Source organism: Camarhynchus parvulus, chromosome 25 (assembly GCF_901933205.1).
Source record: "Camarhynchus parvulus chromosome 25, STF_HiC, whole genome shotgun sequence".
Taxonomy (NCBI): domain Eukaryota; kingdom Metazoa; phylum Chordata; class Aves; order Passeriformes; family Thraupidae; genus Camarhynchus; species Camarhynchus parvulus.
In genome coordinates, this window is record NC_044595.1 from 1,673,929 (window position 1) to 1,694,712 (window position 20,784).

Here is a 20,784-nt window from a genome sequence, read left to right on the forward strand (position 1 = left end):
CACACACACAAAAGGGCATGGGAGACATGCAGAGGACACATGGGGACAGACAGACACAGGGACAGACAGGGACACACAGGACATGGGGACACGCAGGACACAGGGATGGACAGGCATGGGGACACACAGGACATGGGGACACACAGAACTGTTCTTGTGCTCCTGTCTGCCATGAGTGACCGAGGGTGACGCTGTCCCCGGCATGTGACAGTGACAGCGCACGGTGACCCCACGGCTGTCACCCCGACACCCCCAGAGCCCCTGCGCAGGGACTTGGGGTCACGCGAGTGACGTCACCACACTGCACCGCCGCAAACAGCGCCCCCTTCCTGTTCCCAGGGAAACCGCACCCCCGTTTCCATGGCAACACACACCCCGTTCCCATAGCAACAGCGTCCCATCTCCACGGCAGCAGTGCCCCGTTCTCATGTCTGCAACCCCCTGTCCCCACGCCCTCAGCATCCCAATCCCATGGCAACAACACCCTTCTGTTCCCATGGCAACAGCCCCCTCCCCATTTCCACGCCCACATGTTACCATGGCAACGCCCTCACCTCGTTCCCATGCCTACACCTCCCCATTCCCACGGTAACAGCCCCCCATGCCCATGGCACCCGTAACCCCCGTTCCCATGGTAACAACCCCTCGGTTTCCAGGGCAACACTCCCTCCTTCCTATGACAACAGCCCCGTTCCCATGGCAACACCCCCGTTCCCACGCCCACAGCGCATGCGCCACGCTCTCCCCGCCTCTCTTTCTCTCTGACCACATTTCCCATCACCCCCCGCGACCGGGGCTCGCTAACGGCGCCCGGCGGCTCCGCGGACTCCATTTCCCATCGCACCCCGCGGCGCGGACGGGAGGGGCGGGTCCCTACGGCGGCCGTCGCGGGCCCGGTCTCGTGACGCGCGCCGTGCGCGGACGCCAAGATGGCGGACGAGGAGGGCGAAGCGCGGCCGGGGGCGCGGAACGGGGCCGGGGAGGGACCCCCGGGCGGGCCCCGCGTCGTCCGCATCGTCAAGTCCGAGTCGGGTTACGGCTTTAACGTCCGCGGGCAAGTGAGCGAAGGCGGGCAGCTGCGCAGCATCAACGGCGAGCTGTACGCGCCGCTGCAGCACGTCAGCGCCGTGCTGGGCGGAGGGGCCGCCGACCGCGCCGGGGTGCGCAAGGGGGACCGCATCCTGGAGGTGTGAGTACGGGGGGGCCGCCCACCCACAGCCCCCCGGCAGCCGGGCCCGGGAACGCGCCCCACACACACGGGCAGTCCCGGGGGAGCGGGTATGGGGGTCCTGAGGAGGCCATGAGGGGGCTGGGGGCGATGAGGGAGCTCTGGGGGCCATGAGGGGGCTCTGGGGGACCCGGGCTGAGGGGACACCGAGCCCTTGGTGCGGTGTTGGGGTGCTCAGGGGGCTCTGCGGGGTCTCGGGTGAGGGTGTCATGAGGGGGATCGAGACCCCCGAGCCTTGGGGGGATTTGGGGCGTCGTGAGGGGGCTGAGGATCGTGTGATGAGGAGGGACTGAGACCCCCGGGCCTTGCTGAGGGTTTGGGGGGAATGCTGAGGGGGCTGAGCGCCCTTTGGTGAGGTTTGAGGGGTTTTGGGGGCTCTGAGGGTCCCCTGGTGAGGGTGTGGCTGGGGAGGAGGGGGAGTCCCCGGCCCTTGGGGGGATCTGAGGGGGCTGAGGGTCCCATGGTGATGCTGTGCTGAGGAGGAGATGAGCCCTTGGTGGGGTCTGGGGGCGTTCTGTGAGGGGGCCGAGGGTCCCTTGGTGAAAATGTCATGAGGGGGGTGAGACCCCCACCCCTTTTTAGGAGTTTGGGGGGATCCTGAGGGGGCTGAGGATCCCTTAGTGAGAGTGTCATGAGGGGGGGCATGAGCCCTCGGCCCTTTGTGGGAATTTGGGGGGTTCTGAGGAGGCTGACGGTCCCTTGGTGAGAATGTCCTGAGGGGGGTTGAGACCCCCCAGCCCTTTGTGGGAATTTGGGGGGTTCCGGGGGTCCCCCCAGCCCTTTTTAGGGGTTTGGGGGATCCTGAGGGGACTGAGGGTCCCTTGCTGAGGGTATGATGAGGTTTGAGGGGTTTTTGGGGGAGTCCTGAGAGGGCTCAGGGTGGGAGGGAAGTTGAGCCCCCAACCCTTGGTGGGAGTTTTTGGGGGGATCCTGAGGGGGCTGAGGATCCCTTGCTGAAAGTGTCATGGGGGGGGGGGGCTGAGACCTCCATCCCTTGAGGGGAATTTGGGGGGTCCTGAGGAGGGGGGCTGAGCCCAGACTGAGCGCCCCAACCCTCACTGGGGGTTATGGGGGGGTCCTACAGGAGCCTCTCAAGGGGGACCCTCCTGGGGAGGTCAGGAGGGAATTTTTAGGGATAAAATCCTTGGATTTCAACGTGGAGACTCCCAGGAAGGGCAGGGGGCATTTTTAGGGATAAACCCCTCCGATTTCAGTGTGAAGACCATCCTGGGGAGGGCAAAGGAGCATTTTTAGGGATAAACCCCTTGAATTCCAACCTGCAGATGCTTCCTTCCCATTCCTGGCTCTCGTGTTCTCCAGCTGCTGCTTTTTCACACCCAAAATTGTAACTTTGCCCCAGAAAACGCCTTCCCATGGGAATATTCCTGCTGTGTGGAAACTCATCTTCCTTTCCCCCTAAAAAAAAAACCCCTTAAACTTTGCGGCTGTTTTTGGGCTGAAATCCCTCAAACCCCAGCGTGGGGGTTGGTTTTCAGGGATCCCTCGGGATCCTCCCACCGTCGCACTTCGCTCCGGGTCGGTTAAGTCCAATTACTGATTAATTCCAGGGATTTCCCAGCTGCAGGAATGTTTTTGCTGCCAGCTCTGGAAGTCCAAGGGGTGTGAGGAGCTGTCAGGACCTGCCCGTGGCCGGCGAGTCCCGCAGAAATCCCAGCTGGGATTTGGCTCCGTCCCAGCCGACCCAAATTCCCGATTCTTTGATTTTTCCGTGCAGGAGAAAGCTCTGGGAGCAGGAGGAATTCTGCACCTGGATGTGCCAATTGGGGGAGCAGCGTTCCCAGGCTGAGAGGGGAAGGTTTTGTGGGCACTGAGATGAAATTTTCCCTCATTTTTGAGTGTTTTGGGGAATATTTAAAATGCTGGGTTTGGCATGAGGGAGAGGTTTGGAGCTTGGTGCTGGAATTTTGGGGTTCAGTGGCTGGTCCCAAATGAGGACTGGGGCATGATGTGTGAAATAATTAAGCCCTGGGGTTAATGATGGTTAATGAGCAGGGTTTGCTTGTGGTCTCTCAGTCCTGGTATCCCTATGGGAGGTGGAAGGACTGGGAATTTCCTCCTGGTTTATCCATTTATTTCCTGGGAGAAGTGGCTTTAATTTGTCCCTGTGTCCTGTAGGACTGCCAGGTTGGCCCTTGCCATATTCCACTATTTATGTATCCCAATATTCAATATTCCAGTATTTATGTATCCCAATATTTCAATAATCCAATATCCCAATTTCCCAACGGCCCTGTTTTCCAATATTTCAATATTCCAGTATTCCAATTTTCCAATAGCCTTGCATCCCAATATTTCAATATTCCAATATTTGATTATTTCAGTTTTTTATTATTCCTGCATTTCAATATTCCAATATTTTAATATTCCTATATTTCAGGATTTTTTTATTAATCCTGCCTTCCAATATTTCAATATTCCAGTCTTTTGATATTCACTATTTCAATATTTCACTATTTCAATATCCCAGTATTCCAACACTGCTGTATTCCTATTTCCCTATATTCCAATACACCAATATTCCCATAACTCAATGTCCCCATATTCCAATATCCCTGTTTTTCAATATTCCAAGATTACCCAATTCCCATATCCCAGCATTGCCATCTTTTGCTGCAGAAACCACCCCAAAATTCCCGAGTCCCATCCCCTGTTGTGGCAGCGTGAAACCCCCCTCATTTTCCTCAGATCTGTGAAAAATCCCAACTCCTGGAATTCCTGGAGGAGGAAACAATAACCCGGAGTCCCAAAATAGCTCTGATTTCCCTTCCTTTCACGGCAGCAGCGGGATCGGGGCGGGAAATCCGCTCTCCCGGCCATCCCGGTTCCTCCAGAGGGAACTCCCCAAAATCCAGGCCCTGGAGCTCCGGGAGGAGCTGCCTGGGGTGGATTTGGGATGTTCAGGGTGTTGATTCCGTGCAGGATTTCCTTCCCGCCTCCTGGAATTCCCAGCAGACCGGCCCCGAGGAGGGGAATTTTCGGGGAGGAAGAGCCTGAGTGAGGAGGTGGTTCTGCTCCTGAGGGATTCCTGCTGGGATTTGTGGGGGGTATTTGGGATGTGGGTGCTCAGCTCTGGATCTGGCACACCGCAGCTCATCCCTATCCTAAACCCTGGAGATCAGCCCCCATTTTTCATGTTTTCCATGAAAAACCCGCTCTTCCCCACCCTCATCCAACACCAATGGATGCTTCAGGTGCTGCCTGGATGCTCCAGGTCCTTTTTCCATCCTTCCCTCCCAGATCCAGAATCCAGCTCCTCCCTGTGCCTTCCCAGGCTCTGGAATGCTCTGGAATCTGCAGGGACAGACAATGGGAGCTAATTGAACTCTTGATTAAAGCCCGGAATGTCGATCATCACCAATCCACCGGGAAGAGAAGCTCTGGAGCTGTTTGAGGAAGGACAGAATGGAGGAAAAAGGGATTTATCCCAAACACTGAGTGGGAAAATGGCCGGATTTAGGTGGGGTGGGCAGGGCTGGGGCGTCCTGGATCCCACCAGGCTCATTCCTGCTGCAGGGAAACCTCTGGAACAGGTGCAGCACTGGGAAGGTGTCAGGTTTTGATGGAATAACCTCTGGAATCGGCGTCTTCCCAGCCTTCATGGGTGAGGCCGAAGGCTTTTCCCTCAGGAGGTTGGACTGTCCCTCTCTCCGTGGGCTCGATTTCCATTTTATGGGATGGGAGAAGCCAGCTCTGCCTTGGAAATTTTTGGGGTTGCTTGGGATGAGTTTTCTAGGGCAGGTTTGATCCACGTTTTCTGGGCAAAGCCAAATCCAGGCCATGGAGCTCTTGGGAATGTCAGGAACGTTCTAGAGGTGGCTTGGGAATAGTTTCTGTATTTTTGTGGGATTTTCCAGTGTTTCCAGGAAGTTTGGGGCTGGTTGAGATGACTTTTCCTGAGCTGGTGTGATCCAGATTTTCCAGGCAAATCCAGACCCATGCCATGAGGTTCTTGGGAATGTCAGGAATGTTTGAGGTGGCTTGGGAATGTTTCGTGTCTTCAGCGTTCCCATGGGATTCTGGGAGGTTTGGGATTGATTGGGATGAGTTTTCCTGAGCAAGGTTTGATCCAGACTTTATGGGCAAAGCCAGATCTGGGCTATGGGGCTCTTGGGAATGTCAGGAATGTCCTAGAAGTGGCTTTGGGAATGTCTTGGGTCTAAAGAACTTCTGTGGGGTTCTGGGAAGCTGGGAGCAGATTGGGATGAGCTTTCCTAAACATATTGCCCAAGGTGATCCAGATTTTCTGGGCATAGCCAGCGCCAGGTCGTGGAGTTCTTGGGAATGTCAGGAATGTTCTCTGGAGGTGGCTTGGGAATGTCTTCAGCACTTCCATGGGAATTTGGGATTTGTTCCCTGTAGGAACAGGGTGAACTTGGAAGGGGCCATGCACAAGCAGGTGGTGGATCTGCTCCATGGGAATTTGGGATATTTTTCCGTGCAGGAATGGGGTGAACGTGGAGGGAACCACACACAAGCAGGTGGTGGATCTGCTCCATGGGAACTCAATAGGAATTTGGAATATTTTCCATGCAGCAATGGGGTGAATATGGAAGGAGCCACGCACAAGCAGGTGGTGGATCTGCTCCATGGGAACTCAATGGGAATCTGGGATATATTTCCCTTTAGGAACAGGGTGAACGTGGAAGGAGTAATGCACAAGCAGGTGGTGGCTCATTGGACTTTGGGATATTTTTCCCTTTAGGAACGGGGTGAACATGGAGGGAGCCACGCACAAGCAGGTGGTGGATCTGCTCCATGGGAACTCAGCGGGAATTTGGGATATTTTTCCTGTAGGAACGGGGTGAACGTGGAGGGAGCCACGCACAAGCAGGTGGTGGATCTGCTCCATGGGAACTCAACGAGAATTTGGGATATTTTTCCGTGTAGGAACGGGGTGAACGTGGAGGGAGCCACGCACAAGCAGGTGGTGGATCTGATCCGTGCTGGCGAGAAGGAGCTGGTGCTGACGGTGCTGTCGGTGCCGCCGGACGAGGCCGAGAGCCTGGAGCCGCCCGAGGAGCCGCTGGGGCCGCCCTTCTACGACTACAGCGAGAAGCAGGCGGTGCCCATCTCCATCCCCACCTACAAACACGTGGAGCAGAGCGGGGAGAAGTTCGTGGTGAGGCTTTTTTCCCCCCTGGGAATGGGGGGGGAAATGCGGGGGTTTGGGGTTTTGTTTGTTTGTGGGGTCAGGGGGGTTGTTTGCGCTAAGTAGAGGGGTTGAAATGTAGGATTGTTGAAATACAGGAGTGTAGGAATATAGGACTGTTATGGTATGGGAATGTTGGAATGTTGAACACAGGAATACAGGGCTGTTGGAATATTGGAACACATTGGAATATAGGTGTGCTGAAATTTAGGAATATTGGAATTTAGGAAAACAGGGCTGTTGGGAGTATTGAAATTTAGGAATATTGAAACATAGGATTGCTGAAGTACAGGAATGTTGCAATGTAGGAATATAGGACTGTTGTGGTATGAGAATGTTGGGATATTGAACACAGGAATACAGGGCTGTTGGAATATTGAAATTTAGGAATATTGAAACACAGGATTATTGAGATATAGGAATATAGGACAGTTATGATATAGGAATGTTGGAATATTGGACACAGGAATACAGGATATTGGAATATTGGAATATTGGAATACAGGAACATTGGAATATAGGAATGCTGAAATCCCAGAGTGGGATTTGGCCTAAAATCCCAAAATCTGGGACTTTGGATGCAACATGAGGAGTTTGGGATCTCTCAGTGTCCCACGGGAAGTATCCATGATCCCAAATCCCGACTTTGGGGGCTGTGGATGAAACATGATGGGGAGTTTGGGATCTCTGCATTCCACAGGAAGGAGCCAGGGACTTCAATCCCAGGATTTTGGGCTTTGGATGGAAAATGGGTGGTTTGGGACCTCTCAGTCTCATGGGAAGTATCCATGACCCTGAATCACAAGATTTGGGATTCCTGAGGCTCTGGAATACGGGGATCAGCAGGGACACTCCCATCTCCAGGCTCAGCATATTTCCCTCCTCTTTCCCCAAACCCTTCTCTCCAGGAGAGCTTGGCCAAGCTGTGGGGAACACTGGGGAACATTTGGGAATTTTGGGGGCTCTCTCCCCAGGTGTACAACGTTTACATGGCCGGGCGGCAGCTGTGCTCCAAGCGCTACCGGGAATTCGCCATCCTGCACCAGAACCTGAAGCGGGAATTCGCCAACTTCACCTTCCCGCGCCTGCCCGGCAAGTGGCCGTTCTCCCTGTCCGAGCAGCAGCTGGACGCCCGCAGGAGGGGCCTGGAGGAGTACCTGGAGAAGGGTGAGCTGCTCCCTGAATCCCTCCTCGACCCTAAATCCATCCTCAGACCAAAATCCCCCAGCTCAAAATCCCCCCCCACCTCAATCCCGCAACCCAAAATCCTTCATTGACCCTAAATCCATCCTCAGACCAATCCCGCACCCCAAAATCCTTCCTCGACCCTAAATCCATCCTCAGACCAATCCCGCACCCCAAAATCCTTCCTCGACCCTAAATCCATCCTCAGCCCAATCCCGCACCCCAAAATCCCCCCTCATCCCAAAATCCCTCCTCAGCCAAAAATCAATCATCTCAAAATCCCTTCTCAGCCCAAAATCCCTTCTCACCCCAATCCCGCACCCCAAAATCCCTCATCCTCATCCCAAAACCCCTCACCCCAAAATCCCCCCTCACCCCAAAATCCCTCACCCTAAAACCCCTCATCCCCAAACCCCTCACTGGCATTCCCAGGGGGTATTCCTGGTCCATTTGTGGGTTTGCTCTGGGAGGTTTGTGGTGGATGGGTGGGATTTTTGGGGTGGATGCACCTTGGAGAGGGTCTGGAACCATGAGGGACACCAGGACCCGGAGAACATGGGGTTAACAGTTACACTGGGGAGAGGAGGTGACAGAGGTGATCCAGGTGACCAGAGGTGACCCAGGTGGTGCTCCTGGGGCTGGTCCACCTTGCAGAGGGTCTGGATCCATGAGGGACACCAGGACATGGAGAACATGGGGTTAACAGTGACACTGGGGACAGGAGGTGACCCAGGGGACACTCAATCACCTTGGAGAGGGTCTGGATCCATGAGGGACACCAGGACATGGAGAACATGGGGTTAGCGGTGACAGTGGGGAGAGGAGATGACCCAGGGGACACTCAATCACCTTGGAGAGGGTTTGGATCCATGAGGGACACCAGGACCTGGAGAACATGGGGTTAACGGTGACACTGGGGAGAGGAGGTGAGCCAGGTGCAGGAATTCCCCTCAGGATGACTTGGGATGATGGGAAAGGGTTGCTGGGCTGCCCCTGGAGGGGACGTTCCCAGGTCCTGGTGACATTCCGTGTGATGTTCCGTGTGTCCCCACAGTGTGCTCCATCCGGGTCATCGGTGAGAGCGACATCATGCAGGAGTTCCTGTCGGAGTCGGACGAGGTGGGTGACGTCATCCCGCGGAATTCCATGGAAAAAACCCTTCCATGGAATCGCCAAGGTGGGAAAACCCCTCCTGTCCAGCTGTCCCCAAGGCCACCCCTGATCCCTGTCCCCAAGTGCCACATCCGTGGGGTTTTGGGGACAATCCCACCTGATTTTTATGGGATTGGTCCAACAGAATTCCATGGGGAAAAACCCTTCCATGGAATCATGGAATCACCAAGGTTAGAAAACCCCTTGGATCTCCTCATGTTCCTCTGTCCCCAAAGCCACCCCGATCCCTGTACCCAGGTGCCACATCCACGGGTTTTGGGGACAATTCTGCCTGTTTTTTATGGGATTGAGGCTTGGTCCAACAGAATTCCATGGAAAAAAAAACCCCAAGGGCTTCCATGGAATGTCCAAAGCTGGAAAAGCCCTCGGAGCTCCTCCGGTCCCCCTGTCCCCAAGGCCACTTCTGATCCCTGTCCCCAGGTGCCACATCCACAGGTTTTGGGGACAATTCTGCCCGTTTTTTATGGGATTGAGGCACTCCAAGCTCCCAGAATTCCTCCAAACCCCACACTTCTTCGGGATCCAGGGAACACGCTGGGAATGAGCAGGTATTCCAGAGGGTGGATTGGTCCCAAAGCGTCGATCTGGGACAATTCCCAGGATGGCAATTCCCCAGTGCCCTGGACAGTGCTGACCACCAAGGGATGAAGGAATTCCATGGAGGAATTTTCCCAAACATCCCACCTGGAGCTCCCTGGCCATTCCCTCGGGAGAACAATCCAACCCCATCCCTCCTCCCACGCTGAATTCCCACTGGGGGGTTTTTGGGGATCATAAGTAACTGGAAAACCGTGATTTCCTGATTTTTTGGGGGATTTTCCCTTCCCTTTTCCCCAGAATTACAACCGCGTCTCCGACGTGGAGCTGCGGGTGGCGCTCCCGGACGTCACCACGGTGACAGTGAGGGTGAAGAAGAACAGCACCACGGACCAGGTGTACCAGGTGAGCCCATTCCCACCTGGAATTGTCCTTCCCACTGGGAATTTCCATCCTCTCTACTCGATTTCCCCACCCCCACCTGGATTTTCCTGTTTTCCCACCTGGAATTTCCTTCCCCTCGCTCAGTTTTCCTTTCTCGCCCGGATTTTCTTCCCTTCCACCTGGTTTTCTTCTTTTCCCACCTGGATTTTCCCTTTTCCCACCTGGAATTTCCTCTTTTCTCACCTGGAATTTCCTCTTTTCCCACCTGGATTTTCCCCCGTTTTTTGCGGGCTGGGATCCACTGGATCCATGGATTATGGGGAATAAAATAACGCAGGGCAGACCCTTTGGAAAAAGGAGTTGAAAATTCTGCTGGAAAAGAGTAAGAATTCCAGAATTTTGCAGATAAATGGGATTTGGGTGTGTTCAGGACACACAGCCCATGGAATTCCATGCTGTGGGATGATCCCAGACGGGAATTTCTCACTCCTTTTCTTTGGGGAGTATCCAGGCTGGAATTATGGGGACCCCACAACCTCGACATCCCCAGGAACTGGGGAGCAAAAGGGGAATGAAGAGCTGGCCTGGCTGTGCTGGCAGAGTTCCAACGGGGTTTTCCGTGGTCAGGGAATTCCCGGGGATGCCCGGCTGGCGCTGATCCCGTTTTCCCGGCGTTTTCCAGGCGGTGGCTGCCAAGGTGGGCATGGACAGCGTCACCGCCAACTACTTCGCCCTCTTCGAGGTCATCAACCACTCCTTCGGTGAGCCCGGAATTCCGTGGGATTTAGGGGGGAAAAAAAAAAATAAATAATCTGGGAAAAAAGGGGAATGGAGGGATCTGCAGGTCTTTAGGGTGGGATTGTGGAATTCCTGGGGCAGGGATGGCTCCCACCATCCCAGGCTGGTTTTGGATGATTTTTCTGGGATTTTCCCCTGGTTTTCCCAGTGCAGAAGTTGGCTCTTAACGAGTTCCCCCGCAAGCTCCATGTGCAGAACCACACCCGGGATTTTCGGGATGTTCCTCCAGTTTTGGAGGGATTTGGGATCATTCTGGAGGCTTTGGGATCACTCTGGAAGGATTTGGGATCATTTTTGAAGGTTCCCTGTGAGAAAACCCCATTTTAATGCCGATTTCTGGGTTCTCTTGGAATCCCTGTCCTTTCCACATGCTGACCTCAGCATTCCATGTTTTTTCCATTATTTTTCCATTATTTTTCCCTGATTTCTGGGCCATTCCCAGTGTGGAAATTTGCTCTCAACGAGTTCCCCCTCAAGCTCTACATGCAGAACCACACCTGGGATTTTTGAGATGTTCCTCCAGATTCCAGGGGTTTTGGAGGGATTTGAGATCATTCTGGAAGGATTCGGGGATAATTTTGGAAGGGCTTGGGATCATCATCTTGGAGGATTCGGGGGTAATTTAGGAAGATTTTGGGACCATTCTGGAAGGACTTGGGACACTTCTGGAAGGATTTGGGGTCACTCTGGAAGGATTTGGGATCGCTCTGGAAGGGTTTGTGACCATTCTGGAGAATTCGGTATCGCTCTGTAAGGTTTTGGGGTCATTCTGGAGGATTTGGGGTAATTCTGAAGAATTTGGGGTCATTCTGGAGCATTTGAGTAATTCTGGAGGATTTGGGATCATTCTGGAAGGGCTTGTGACCCTTCTGGAAAGATTTGGGGTAATTCTGGAAGGATTTGGGATCACTCTGGAAGGATTCGGGGATAATTTGGAAGATCTGAGGACCATTCTGGAAGGATTCGGGGATAATTCTGGAAGATTTGGAGTAATCTGATAAATTTGGTATCACTCTGGAAGGATTTGGGGTCATTCTGGAAGGATTTGTGACCCTTCTGGAAAGATTTGGGGTCATTCTGGAAGGATTTGGGGTAATTCTGAAGAATTTGGGACCACTCTGGAAAGCTTTGGGATAATTTTTGACGGTTCCCTGTGGGAAAACCCCATTTTAACGCCGATTTTTTTGTTTTGGCTCTCCTGGAACCCCTGTCCTCCCCACGCCCTGACCCCGACATTCCGCGGCCTCTCCGGGCTCTCCCGGGCCGTTCCCAGTGCGGAAGTTGGCTCCCAACGAGTTCCCCCACAAGCTCTACGTGCAGAACTACACCTCGGCCGTGCCGGGGACGTGCCTGACCCTGCGCAAGTGGCTCTTCACCACCGAGGAGGAGGCGCTGCTCAACGACAACGACCTGGCCGTCGCCTACTTCTTCCACCAGGTACGGAATTCCCACCTGGAGTTCCTCTGGAATGTCCCTTCGGGTGGGGAGAACTCCTCATAGGGTCCTTGGTTGATCCCAAGGTTGGATGGGGTTTTGGTTGTTTTTATGGGATTGAATCCCAAGGTTCTCGGGCCACCCCAAGGTCCTGCAGGTGAGGAGTTCCCAGCAGGAGTTCCTCTGGAATGCCCCTTTGGGTGGGGAGAACTCCTCATGGGGTCCTTGGGTCCCATTGTTGATCCCAAGGTGAGATGGGGTTTCGGTTGTTTTTATGGGATTGAGACACCCCAGAGTTCTCGGGCCACCCCAAGGTCCTACAGGTGAGGAATTCCCACCTGGAATTCCTCTGGAATGTCCCCTTCGGGTGGGGAGAACTCCTCATGGGGTCCTTGGTTGATCCCAAGGTAGGATGGGGTATTGGTTGTTTTTATGGGATTGAATCCCAAGGTTCTGGGGCCACCCCAAGGTCCTGCAGGTGAGGAATTCCCAACAGGAGTTCCTCTGGAATGTCCCTTTGAGTGGAGAAAACTCCTCATGGGGTGGTTGGATCCCATAGTTGATCCCAAGGCATGATGGGGTTTTGGTTGTTTGAATCCAAAGATTCTTGGGCCACCCCAAGGTCCTGCAGGTGAGGAATTCCCAACAGGAATTTCTCTGGAATGCCCCTTTGGGTCGGAAAAACCCCTTATGGGGTCCTTGGATCCCATAGTTGATCCCAAGGCATGATGGGGTTTCGGTTGTTTTTATGGGATTGAGATACCTCAGAGTTCTCAGGCCACCCCAAGGTCCTGCAGGTGAGGAATTCCCAGCAGGAATTTCTCTGGAATGTCCCTTTTGGGTGTGGAGAACACCTCATGGGGTCCTTGGGTCCCATGGTTGATCCCAAGGTGCGATGGGGGTTTGGTTGTTTTTATGGGATTGAGACACCCCAAAGTTCTCGGGCCACCGCAAGGTCCCTGAGGGTGAAGCAGGAGGTGGCTCCTCCTCTTCCCATCCCAAATCCCAGATTTTTCCCATGTTTTTTTCCCATCCCCAGGCCGTTGATGACGTCAAGAAAGGCTACATCAAAGCCGAGGAGAAATCCTACCAGCTGCAGAAGCTCTGCGAGCAGAGGAAGATGGTCATGGTGAGTGAATTCCCTGGAATCCTGGTGAATTCCCTGAGATCCTGGTGAATCCCAGGATGCTGGTGACTCCCTGGAATCCCAGTGAATTCCCTGGAATCCCGGTGCATTCCCTGGGATCCCAGTGCCTCCCTGGCATCCTGGTGACTCCTTGGGATTCCTGTGCATTCCCTGAGATCCTGGTGAACCCCTGGGACTCCAGTGACTCCCTGGGATCCCTGTGCATTCCCTGGGATCCCAGTGCCTCCCCGGGTGACTGGGCTGTCCCCGCAGTACCTGAACATGCTGCGGACGTGCGAGGGCTACAACGAGATCACCTTCCCTCACTGCTCGTGCGACTCGCGGCGCAAGGGCCACGTCATCTCTGCCATCAGCATCCGCCACTTCAAGCTGCACGCCTGCACCGAGGAGGGCCAGCTCGAGGTACTCCCTGCCATCCCTGCCAGCCCCAGGTCATCTCCGACCCCACAGCCCTGCATCCGCGCCCTCCCCAATCCCTGGGGTCACCCCAAATCCCTGGGGTTGTCCCCGAGCTCACACTTTGGTTTTACAGCATCACCCTGTTCCCAAATCCCTGAGATTGTCCCCGAGCTCACACCCTGGGTTTTACAGCATCACCCAAATCCCTGAGATTGTCCCTGAGCTCTCTGGGATTGTCGCTGAGCTCACACCCTGGGTTTTACAGCATCACCCAAATCCCTGAGATTGTCCCTGAGCTCTCTGGGATTGTCCCTGAGCTCACACCCTGGGTTTTACAGCATCACCCAAATCCCTGAGATTGTCCCTGAGCTCTCTGGGATTGTCCCTGAGCTCACAGCCTGGGTTTTACACCATCATCCTGTTCCCAAATCCCTGGGGTTGTCCCTGAGCTCTCTGGCATTGTCCCCAAGTTCACACTCTGGGTTTTACAGCATCACTGTGTTCCCAAATCTGTGGGATGGTCCCTGAGCTCACACCCTGGGTTTTACAGCATCACCCAAATCCCTGGGATTGTCCCCGAGCTCTCTGGGATGGTCCCTGAGCTCACAGCCTGGGTTTTACAGCATCACCCAAATCCCTGGGATTGTCCCCGAGCTCCCTGGGATTGTCCCTGAGCTCACAGCCTGGGTTTTACACCATCACCCTGTTCCCAAATCCCTGGGGTGATCCCAACTCCCTGGTATTGTCCCTGAGCTCACCGTGGGTTTTACATCATCACCATGTTCCCAAATCCCTGGGGTCATCCCCAGCCTCACCCCTTGATTTGTGCCATCACTGTGTTCCCAAATCCCTGGGGTCATCGCTGACCTCAGAACTTGGATTTGCACCTGCCCCTTGTCCCCAAATCCCTGGGGATCATCCCCAGCCCAACACCTTTGGATTTGCACCTGGACAGCGTTCCCAAATCCCTGGAGGTTGTGCTGGGATCATCCCTGGCACCCCTGGGATTATCCCTGATTTCACACCTTGGTTTGCACCTGGACTGCGTTCCCAAACCCCTGGGGATCATCCCAGTTCCCTGGGATCATCGCTGACCTCACACCTTTGGATTTGCAAATCCCTGGGATCTCCCTGAGCTCCCTGCTGGGATTTGGGAACCAAGGATAACTCTGGGAATCCTCCCTGCGCTAAACCTGCGACCAATCCTCCTTTTCCCTCACCCCCTGAACCACCCTGAGCCCGGGGGCTCCCCTGGCCGGGATCGTGGCTCAGCTGGGTTTGGGAATTCTGCAGAACCAGGTGATCGCCTTCGAGTGGGAGGAGATGCAGCGCTGGGACACGGACGAGGAGGGCATGGCCTTCTGCTTCGAGTACGTGCGCGCCGAGAAGAAACCGCGCTGGGTCAAGATCTTCACCCCCTACGTGAGTGTCCCTGTCCCAGTCCTGCCCGGAATTCCCTCAAACCCTGCCTGGAATTTCCTTGGGAATGGGATTGTGAGTGTCCCTGTCCCAGTCCTGCCCAGAATTCCCTCAAATCCCACCAGGAATTGCGTTGGGAATGGGATTGAGTGTCCCTGTCCCAATCCTGCCTGGAATTCCCTCAAATCCCGCCCAGAATTGCCTCAAATTCCACCCAGAATTCCCTCAAACCCTGCCCGGAATTCCCTCAAATCCCGCCCAGAATTCCCTTGGGAATGGGATTGTGAGTGTCCCTGTCCCAATCCTGCCCAGAATTCCCTCAAATCCCACCAGGAATTGCGTTGGGAATGGGATTGAGTGTCCCTGTCCCAATCCTGCCTGGAATTCCCTCAAATCCCGCCCAGAATTGCCTCAAATTCCACCCAGAATTCCCTCAAACCCTGCCCGGAATTCCCTCAAATCCCACCCAGAATTCCCTTGGGAATGGGATTGTGAGTGTCCCTGTCCCACCCAGAATTCTCTCAAATCCCACCTGGAATTCCTCAGACCTCCTCTGGAGCTGCTGGCTCCTGTTTGGAATTCCTGGTTCCTACCTGGAGCTTCTGGTTCCTCTCTGAAATTCCTTTGCGAGCTCCTGGTTTTGTTTTTTTTTCCTGGAGCTCCTGGATTTTCCCTGGAGATTCTGGTTCCTCCTGGGAGCTCCTGGTTCCTCCCTGGAGCTGATGGATCCAGAACTTCCAAACAGGAGCCAGGAGCTCCTGGCTCCAGTCTGGAGCCCCCAGTTCCTCCCTGGAGCTCCTGGCTCCTGCCCAGAACTCCCAGTTCCCCTCTGGATCTCCTCCCTCCCCCTGGGTCTCCTGGGTTTTCCCTGGATTTTCCCTGATTCCCGTTTTTTCCCCCGCAGTTCAATTACATGCACGAGTGCTTCGAGCGAGTGTTCTGCGAGCTCAAGTGGAGGAAGGAGGTGAGAATTCCAAACTTCTCCCTTTCCCAGGTGGCTTTCAGTGGGAAATGCTTCTCCTGGTCCATAATTCCCACAGGGAATGACTGGATAATCCCAGGATGGGGAAGAGCAGGGGAGGAGCTCTGGAGGTGGGGAAGGTTTCATGGAGCAGCTGGAAAAAGGAGCTGCAGGTGTTGGGAAAAGGCTCCTGGAGCTGGGCATGTCCTGGGATAAATCTGGGAAAAACCTTGAGGAGATGGGAATGGCCTGGGATAAATCTGGGAAAAGGCTCCTGGAGGTGGGAATGGCCAGGATAAATCTGGGAAGAATCTTCCTTCTCCATTCCAATTCCCTCCTCCTCCCGCTTTAAAGAGAATTTTAAATTGGAATTGGATTGGGATTGGCATTGGATTTGGAATTAAATTGGGATTGGAATTGGAATTTAAATTTGGGATTGGAATTGGAATTTAAATTGCTACTGGGGCTGGGATTGGAATTTAAATTGGGGTTGGAATTGAGGTAAGAATTGGGATTGGGATTGGAATTTAAATTTAAATTGGAATTGGGATTAGAATTGGAATTTAAATTGGGATTGGCATTGGAACTGAAATTTCAATTGGATTTGGAATTGGAATTGGAGTTGGGATTGGAACTAGCATTGGCATTGGAATTGGGATTAGAATCAGAATTTAAATTGGCATTGGCATTGGCATTGGGATTGGGATTTGAATTGGAATTGGCATTGGCATTGGAATTTAAATTGGCATTGGAATTTAAATTGGATTTGGAATTGGGATTGGCATTGGCATTGGAATTTAAATTGGGTTTGGAGTGTAAATTGGGTTTGGAATTGGGATTGGGATTGGCATTGGAATTTAAATTGGGTTTGGAATCGGGATTGGATTGGGATCAGGATTGGCACTGGGACTGGGATTGGGACACTCCAGGTGAGTTGAAGCCCTGCCTGGGATCTGAGCCATTCCCAGCCTCTCCTCAATCCCATTTTCCCAGTGGGAATCCCGGGGTTCTGCCACCTTCACCTTGTCCCCCTTTCCTTCTTTTCCAGAACCTTTTCCAGCTGGTCAGGTCACAGCAAAGGGACGCGGCCACTTAACCCCGGGAGCTTTTCCAGAAACCCCCAAAAATCCGTTATTGTATTAAAGCCCCCCCCACCCCAAACTAAATCTCATCAATTCCAAATCCATTCGTGCCCGTCATCTTTATGGAATTCCAGAGGAAAAACAAAAAAACAAACTGGGAAAAGCCACCTGAGGGGGGCTCCTTTTTCCCACTCAGATCCAGCTCCAGGCTGGGAATTTTGGGATTTTTTCTTTTTTTTTTTTTTTTTTACAACTGGAATTAAGAAGTTGTTGTTTCTGCTGGGTCAGATGTGGAAAAATAGGGGGTGGGGAAAAAAAAAAGCAGGAAAAAGCCCTGAGAATGTTCCATTCCTGCCTGGGCATCCATGGGAATAATTCCTTTAAAATCCCACGGGGTGGCAGCAGCTCTTTAAAGGGATTTTCCACCTGTTTCTCCTCCCAATCTGTTTTTAATCGCTGCACATAAAAAACAAAACAAAACAGGAAAAACATCCAAAAGGAGTAAAATTCCAAGGAAATGCCTCTCCTGGCGCAAGGATCCCGCTCATGGATTGGTATTCCTGCTTTTTGGGGTGTTTTCCCAGGGATTTGGGTGTGCCTGGCTCCTTGGGATGGGATCTGGGAGATTCCAGGATCTCAAGGCTGCCCCTGGGTGGGGATGAGCAGCTCCCAAGAGGAAAAATAACCTGGAAAAGCCACTTTTCCCTATTTTTGATGGGATTTTTCCCTGGATCCAGTGGCTGGGCAGCTCTCAGGAGGGAAAAATAACCTCAAAAAGCCATTTTTTCCTTATTTTTGAGCACTTTTTATCCATGACTTGGGTGTCCAAGCAGGAAAAATAACTTGGAAAAAACCAATTTTCCCTCATTTTGAGCAGGATTTTTTCCGTAGTTGTTGAGGAAAAATGAGGTGGAAAACTCATTTTCCCTGGTTTTGAACAGGATTTTTCCATGGATCCAGTGGCTGAGGTGTTCTCAGGAGGGAAAAATGAGCAGGAAAAGCCTTTTTTTCCCTGGTTTGGAGCACGAATTTTCCATGTCTTGGGTGGACAAGCAGCTGCCAGAGGGGGAAACCCTCTGGAAAAAATATTTTCCCATCTTTTGAGAGGAAAAATAAGGTGGAAAAGCCGTTTTTCCTTGGATTTGAGCAGGTTTTCTCCATGGTCCAGGAGGCCGAGCAGCTTCCAGCAGGAAAAATCACCTGGAAAAGCCATTTTTCCTGGATTTCAGTGCAATTTTTCCATGTTTTGGGAGGAAAAATAAGGTGGAAAAGCCATTTTTCCTTGGTTTTGAGCGGGATTTTTCCATGGATCCAGCGGCTGAGCAATTCCTAGGAGGAAAAATTATGGAAAAGCTGTTTTTCCCTGGTTTGGAGTGGGATTTTTTCCATGTTTTGGGTGGAAAAAAGCACCTGGAAAAGCTGGTTTTGCCTGGTTTGGGGCTGGCCTGGAGCTGGTCCCACCAAGGTTTGGGGTGGATTTGGGAATATTTGGAACCAAACCCAGCAGGAGCATCCTGGCCTCATTCCCGACCTCTGGAATGTGCCAGAATTGCTCCAAATTGGGATTTTCCCCAAAATTCCCTTTTTGGGAAGGGGTTTTCCTCACTCCTCCCCCTGGAGCCAGGATGGGGGAGATTTTTTAGAGGGGGGAAATCCCAAATCCTCGGCTCTGGAGCAGCCGAGAGCAGGGAATTAATTCCATTAATTGGATCCCTGTAATTAATTGGATTTCCGTTGTCCTCGGGAGCCCCGAGCTGTGGAAAACCCAGGAATGGGGGAGGGAAACTGGGAGAGGTTTGGGATCCCCAAAATCCCCCCTAAAATCTCCTTCAGCACCCCCAATTTGGGTAAAATCCCAGGAAAAGTTTTAATTTTGATCCCAATTTTCCCGCTAGCCCCAAATTCCAACGGATCAAGGAGAACTGAACCGTCTTCCTGTGGATTTTTTTTTTAATCCAAAAAGCAGAAAAAAAAAACCCAAAAAAGGGAGAAATCGGTCAAAAAAAAATACAAAAACAAAACCCTCCCCCCCTCATCTTGTCCCATTTTCCCTCTTCCAGCTGCTCCAATTCCTCGGGTTCCCGGTCGGGAAAAGCCCCTTTAGTGTAATTAATTGTAACATATTCTTTTAAATAAATTGATTTATTGAGGAAATTCCGGAGGGCCGTGGCCGTGCTCCTTCCCCTGGGGGGGGCTCCCGTGTCCCCCCAAAATCTGGGAGGATCCAGGGATGATTTCAAACTTCTGGACTTTGGGAATTTGGTGGGGTTTTAAGGTGGGTTTTTTTCTTTTTTGTTTTGTTTTTATTTCGACAGAAAAACCAAAAAAAAAAAAAAAAGAGAGAGAAAAAAAAGTCAATTCTGAAAGGAACTGCAATAAATAGCAAATAAATAAAGCCTTGAGCCCAGGGGGCTTCACTGCCCCTCCCCCAACGCCCCCCAAACCCCCCCAACCCCCAAAATCAACCCAGCAGGTCCCAAACCCCCCCAAAATGGGGGGGACACGGAGGGGGCCCAGCACCCCCCCTTATGTACAGCGGGGATGGGGGTGAAGAGGGGGGGCCCTGGTTTGGGGGTGCTGGGGGCACTGGCAGGGGGGTTTGGGGGGCTGGGGGGCAGCATTGACCCCGTTTGGGGGTGCCCTGACCCCGTCTGGGGGGAACTGGGGGGGCCCTGACCCAGTCTGGGGGGCTTAGGGGGATGTTGGACCCAGTTTGGGGAGGACCCTGACCCAGTCTGGGGGAGCTGGGGTGGCACCGACCCCGCCTGGGGTGGGGGGCTGGAGGGGAATTGTCCCGGTTTGGGGGTGCTGGGGGCACTGGTTTGGGGGCACTGGCCCAGTTTGGGGGGCACCGGCCCAGTTTGGGGCGCTGGGGACACTGGTTTGGGGTTCTGGCCCAGTTTGGGGCACTGGGGACACTGGTTTGGGGATGTTGGGGTTTGGGGTCCTGGGGGGCTCCGGGCTGGACACGGCCCCGGTTTGGCTGGTGGGGGCCGGCACCCCCCGGATTTGGGATCATTTTGGGTTGGGGATTTGGGATCATTTGGGGTTGGGGATTTGGGGCCGGAGCCTCGTGTCTGTGTCCGTGTCCGTGTCCCTGTCCCCGCTCCGGCTGCTCCCGGTGTCCCCCGGTGTCCCCTGGATTTGGCTGGTTTGGAGTTCCCAGGGATTCCCGGGATCGGCCACTCCGTGTCCATCTGGCTCCTGGTGGGGACATCCCGGAGTGGGGACATCCCAAACAGTGGGGACATCCTGGAATGGGGACATCCCAGACAGTGGGGACATCCCGGAGTGGGGACATCTCGGAATGGGGACATCCTGGAATGGGGACATCCCAAACAGTGGGGACATCCTGGAATGGGGACATCCCAGACAGTGGGGACATCCTGGGCTCAGGGCATTCCGGTGCTGAGGCATCATCCCATGGCTGGGGAATTCCGGGATCGGATCATTCCAACGTTGTTGGAGCATCTGGTGGAACGTTCTGGTGTCGGAACATTCCGGTCCTGGATCTCTCTGACCTTGGAGCATCCCAATAACGGAGCATCCCCAGGGTGGAACGTTCTGGATTGGAGCATCCCGGTGTGGGACCATGCCAAGGCTGGAACATCCTCCTGTGGGATCGTCCCGCTGTGGGATCGTCCCAGTGTCAGGGCATCCCCGTGGTGGAACATTCCGGTTCCTGGTCCCAGAGCGTCCCAGTGTCAGAGCATCCCAGTATGGAGCATCCCAGTGCTGGACCAGAGCGGGGCTGGAGCATCCCAGTGTGGAACATCCCCATGGGGAACATCCCGGTGTGGGAACATCCCGGTGCCAGAGCATCCGCGTGATGGAACATCCCGGTGCTGATCCATCCCAGTGCCAGCC

The 20,784-nt window shown here is 53.6% G+C and overlaps 1 protein-coding gene across 1 annotated transcript; it reads left to right on the top strand.

Moving 5' to 3' along the window:
• The first annotated feature begins 916 nt into the window (after window positions 1-916).
• SNX27 (sorting nexin 27) lies at window positions 917-17,071 on the top strand. The gene is made up of 12 exons (XM_030965444.1): window positions 917-1,189; window positions 6,137-6,368; window positions 7,373-7,565; window positions 8,638-8,702; window positions 9,594-9,698; window positions 10,360-10,438; window positions 11,749-11,912; window positions 12,949-13,038; window positions 13,309-13,458; window positions 14,749-14,877; window positions 15,779-15,838; window positions 16,884-17,071. Exons 1-12 carry the CDS (start codon window positions 930-932, stop codon window positions 16,929-16,931), a joined length of 1,575 nt encoding a protein of 524 aa, XP_030821304.1. The 5' UTR covers window positions 917-929; the 3' UTR covers window positions 16,932-17,071.
• Window positions 17,072-20,784: the final 3,713 nt, after the last annotated feature.

Bases quoted from the DNA above. Each gene is read 5' to 3' on its own strand.
- SNX27 (XM_030965444.1), top strand. From the start codon at position 930: ATGGCGGACGAGGAGGGCGAAGCGCGGCCGGGGGCGCGGAACGGGGCC. The intron at 13,039-13,308 runs GTGAGTGAATTC...CTGTCCCCGCAG, and splicing joins AGCAGAGGAAGATGGTCATG to TACCTGAACATGCTGCGGAC. The intron at 14,878-15,778 runs GTGAGTGTCCCT...TTTCCCCCGCAG, and splicing joins TCAAGATCTTCACCCCCTAC to TTCAATTACATGCACGAGTG.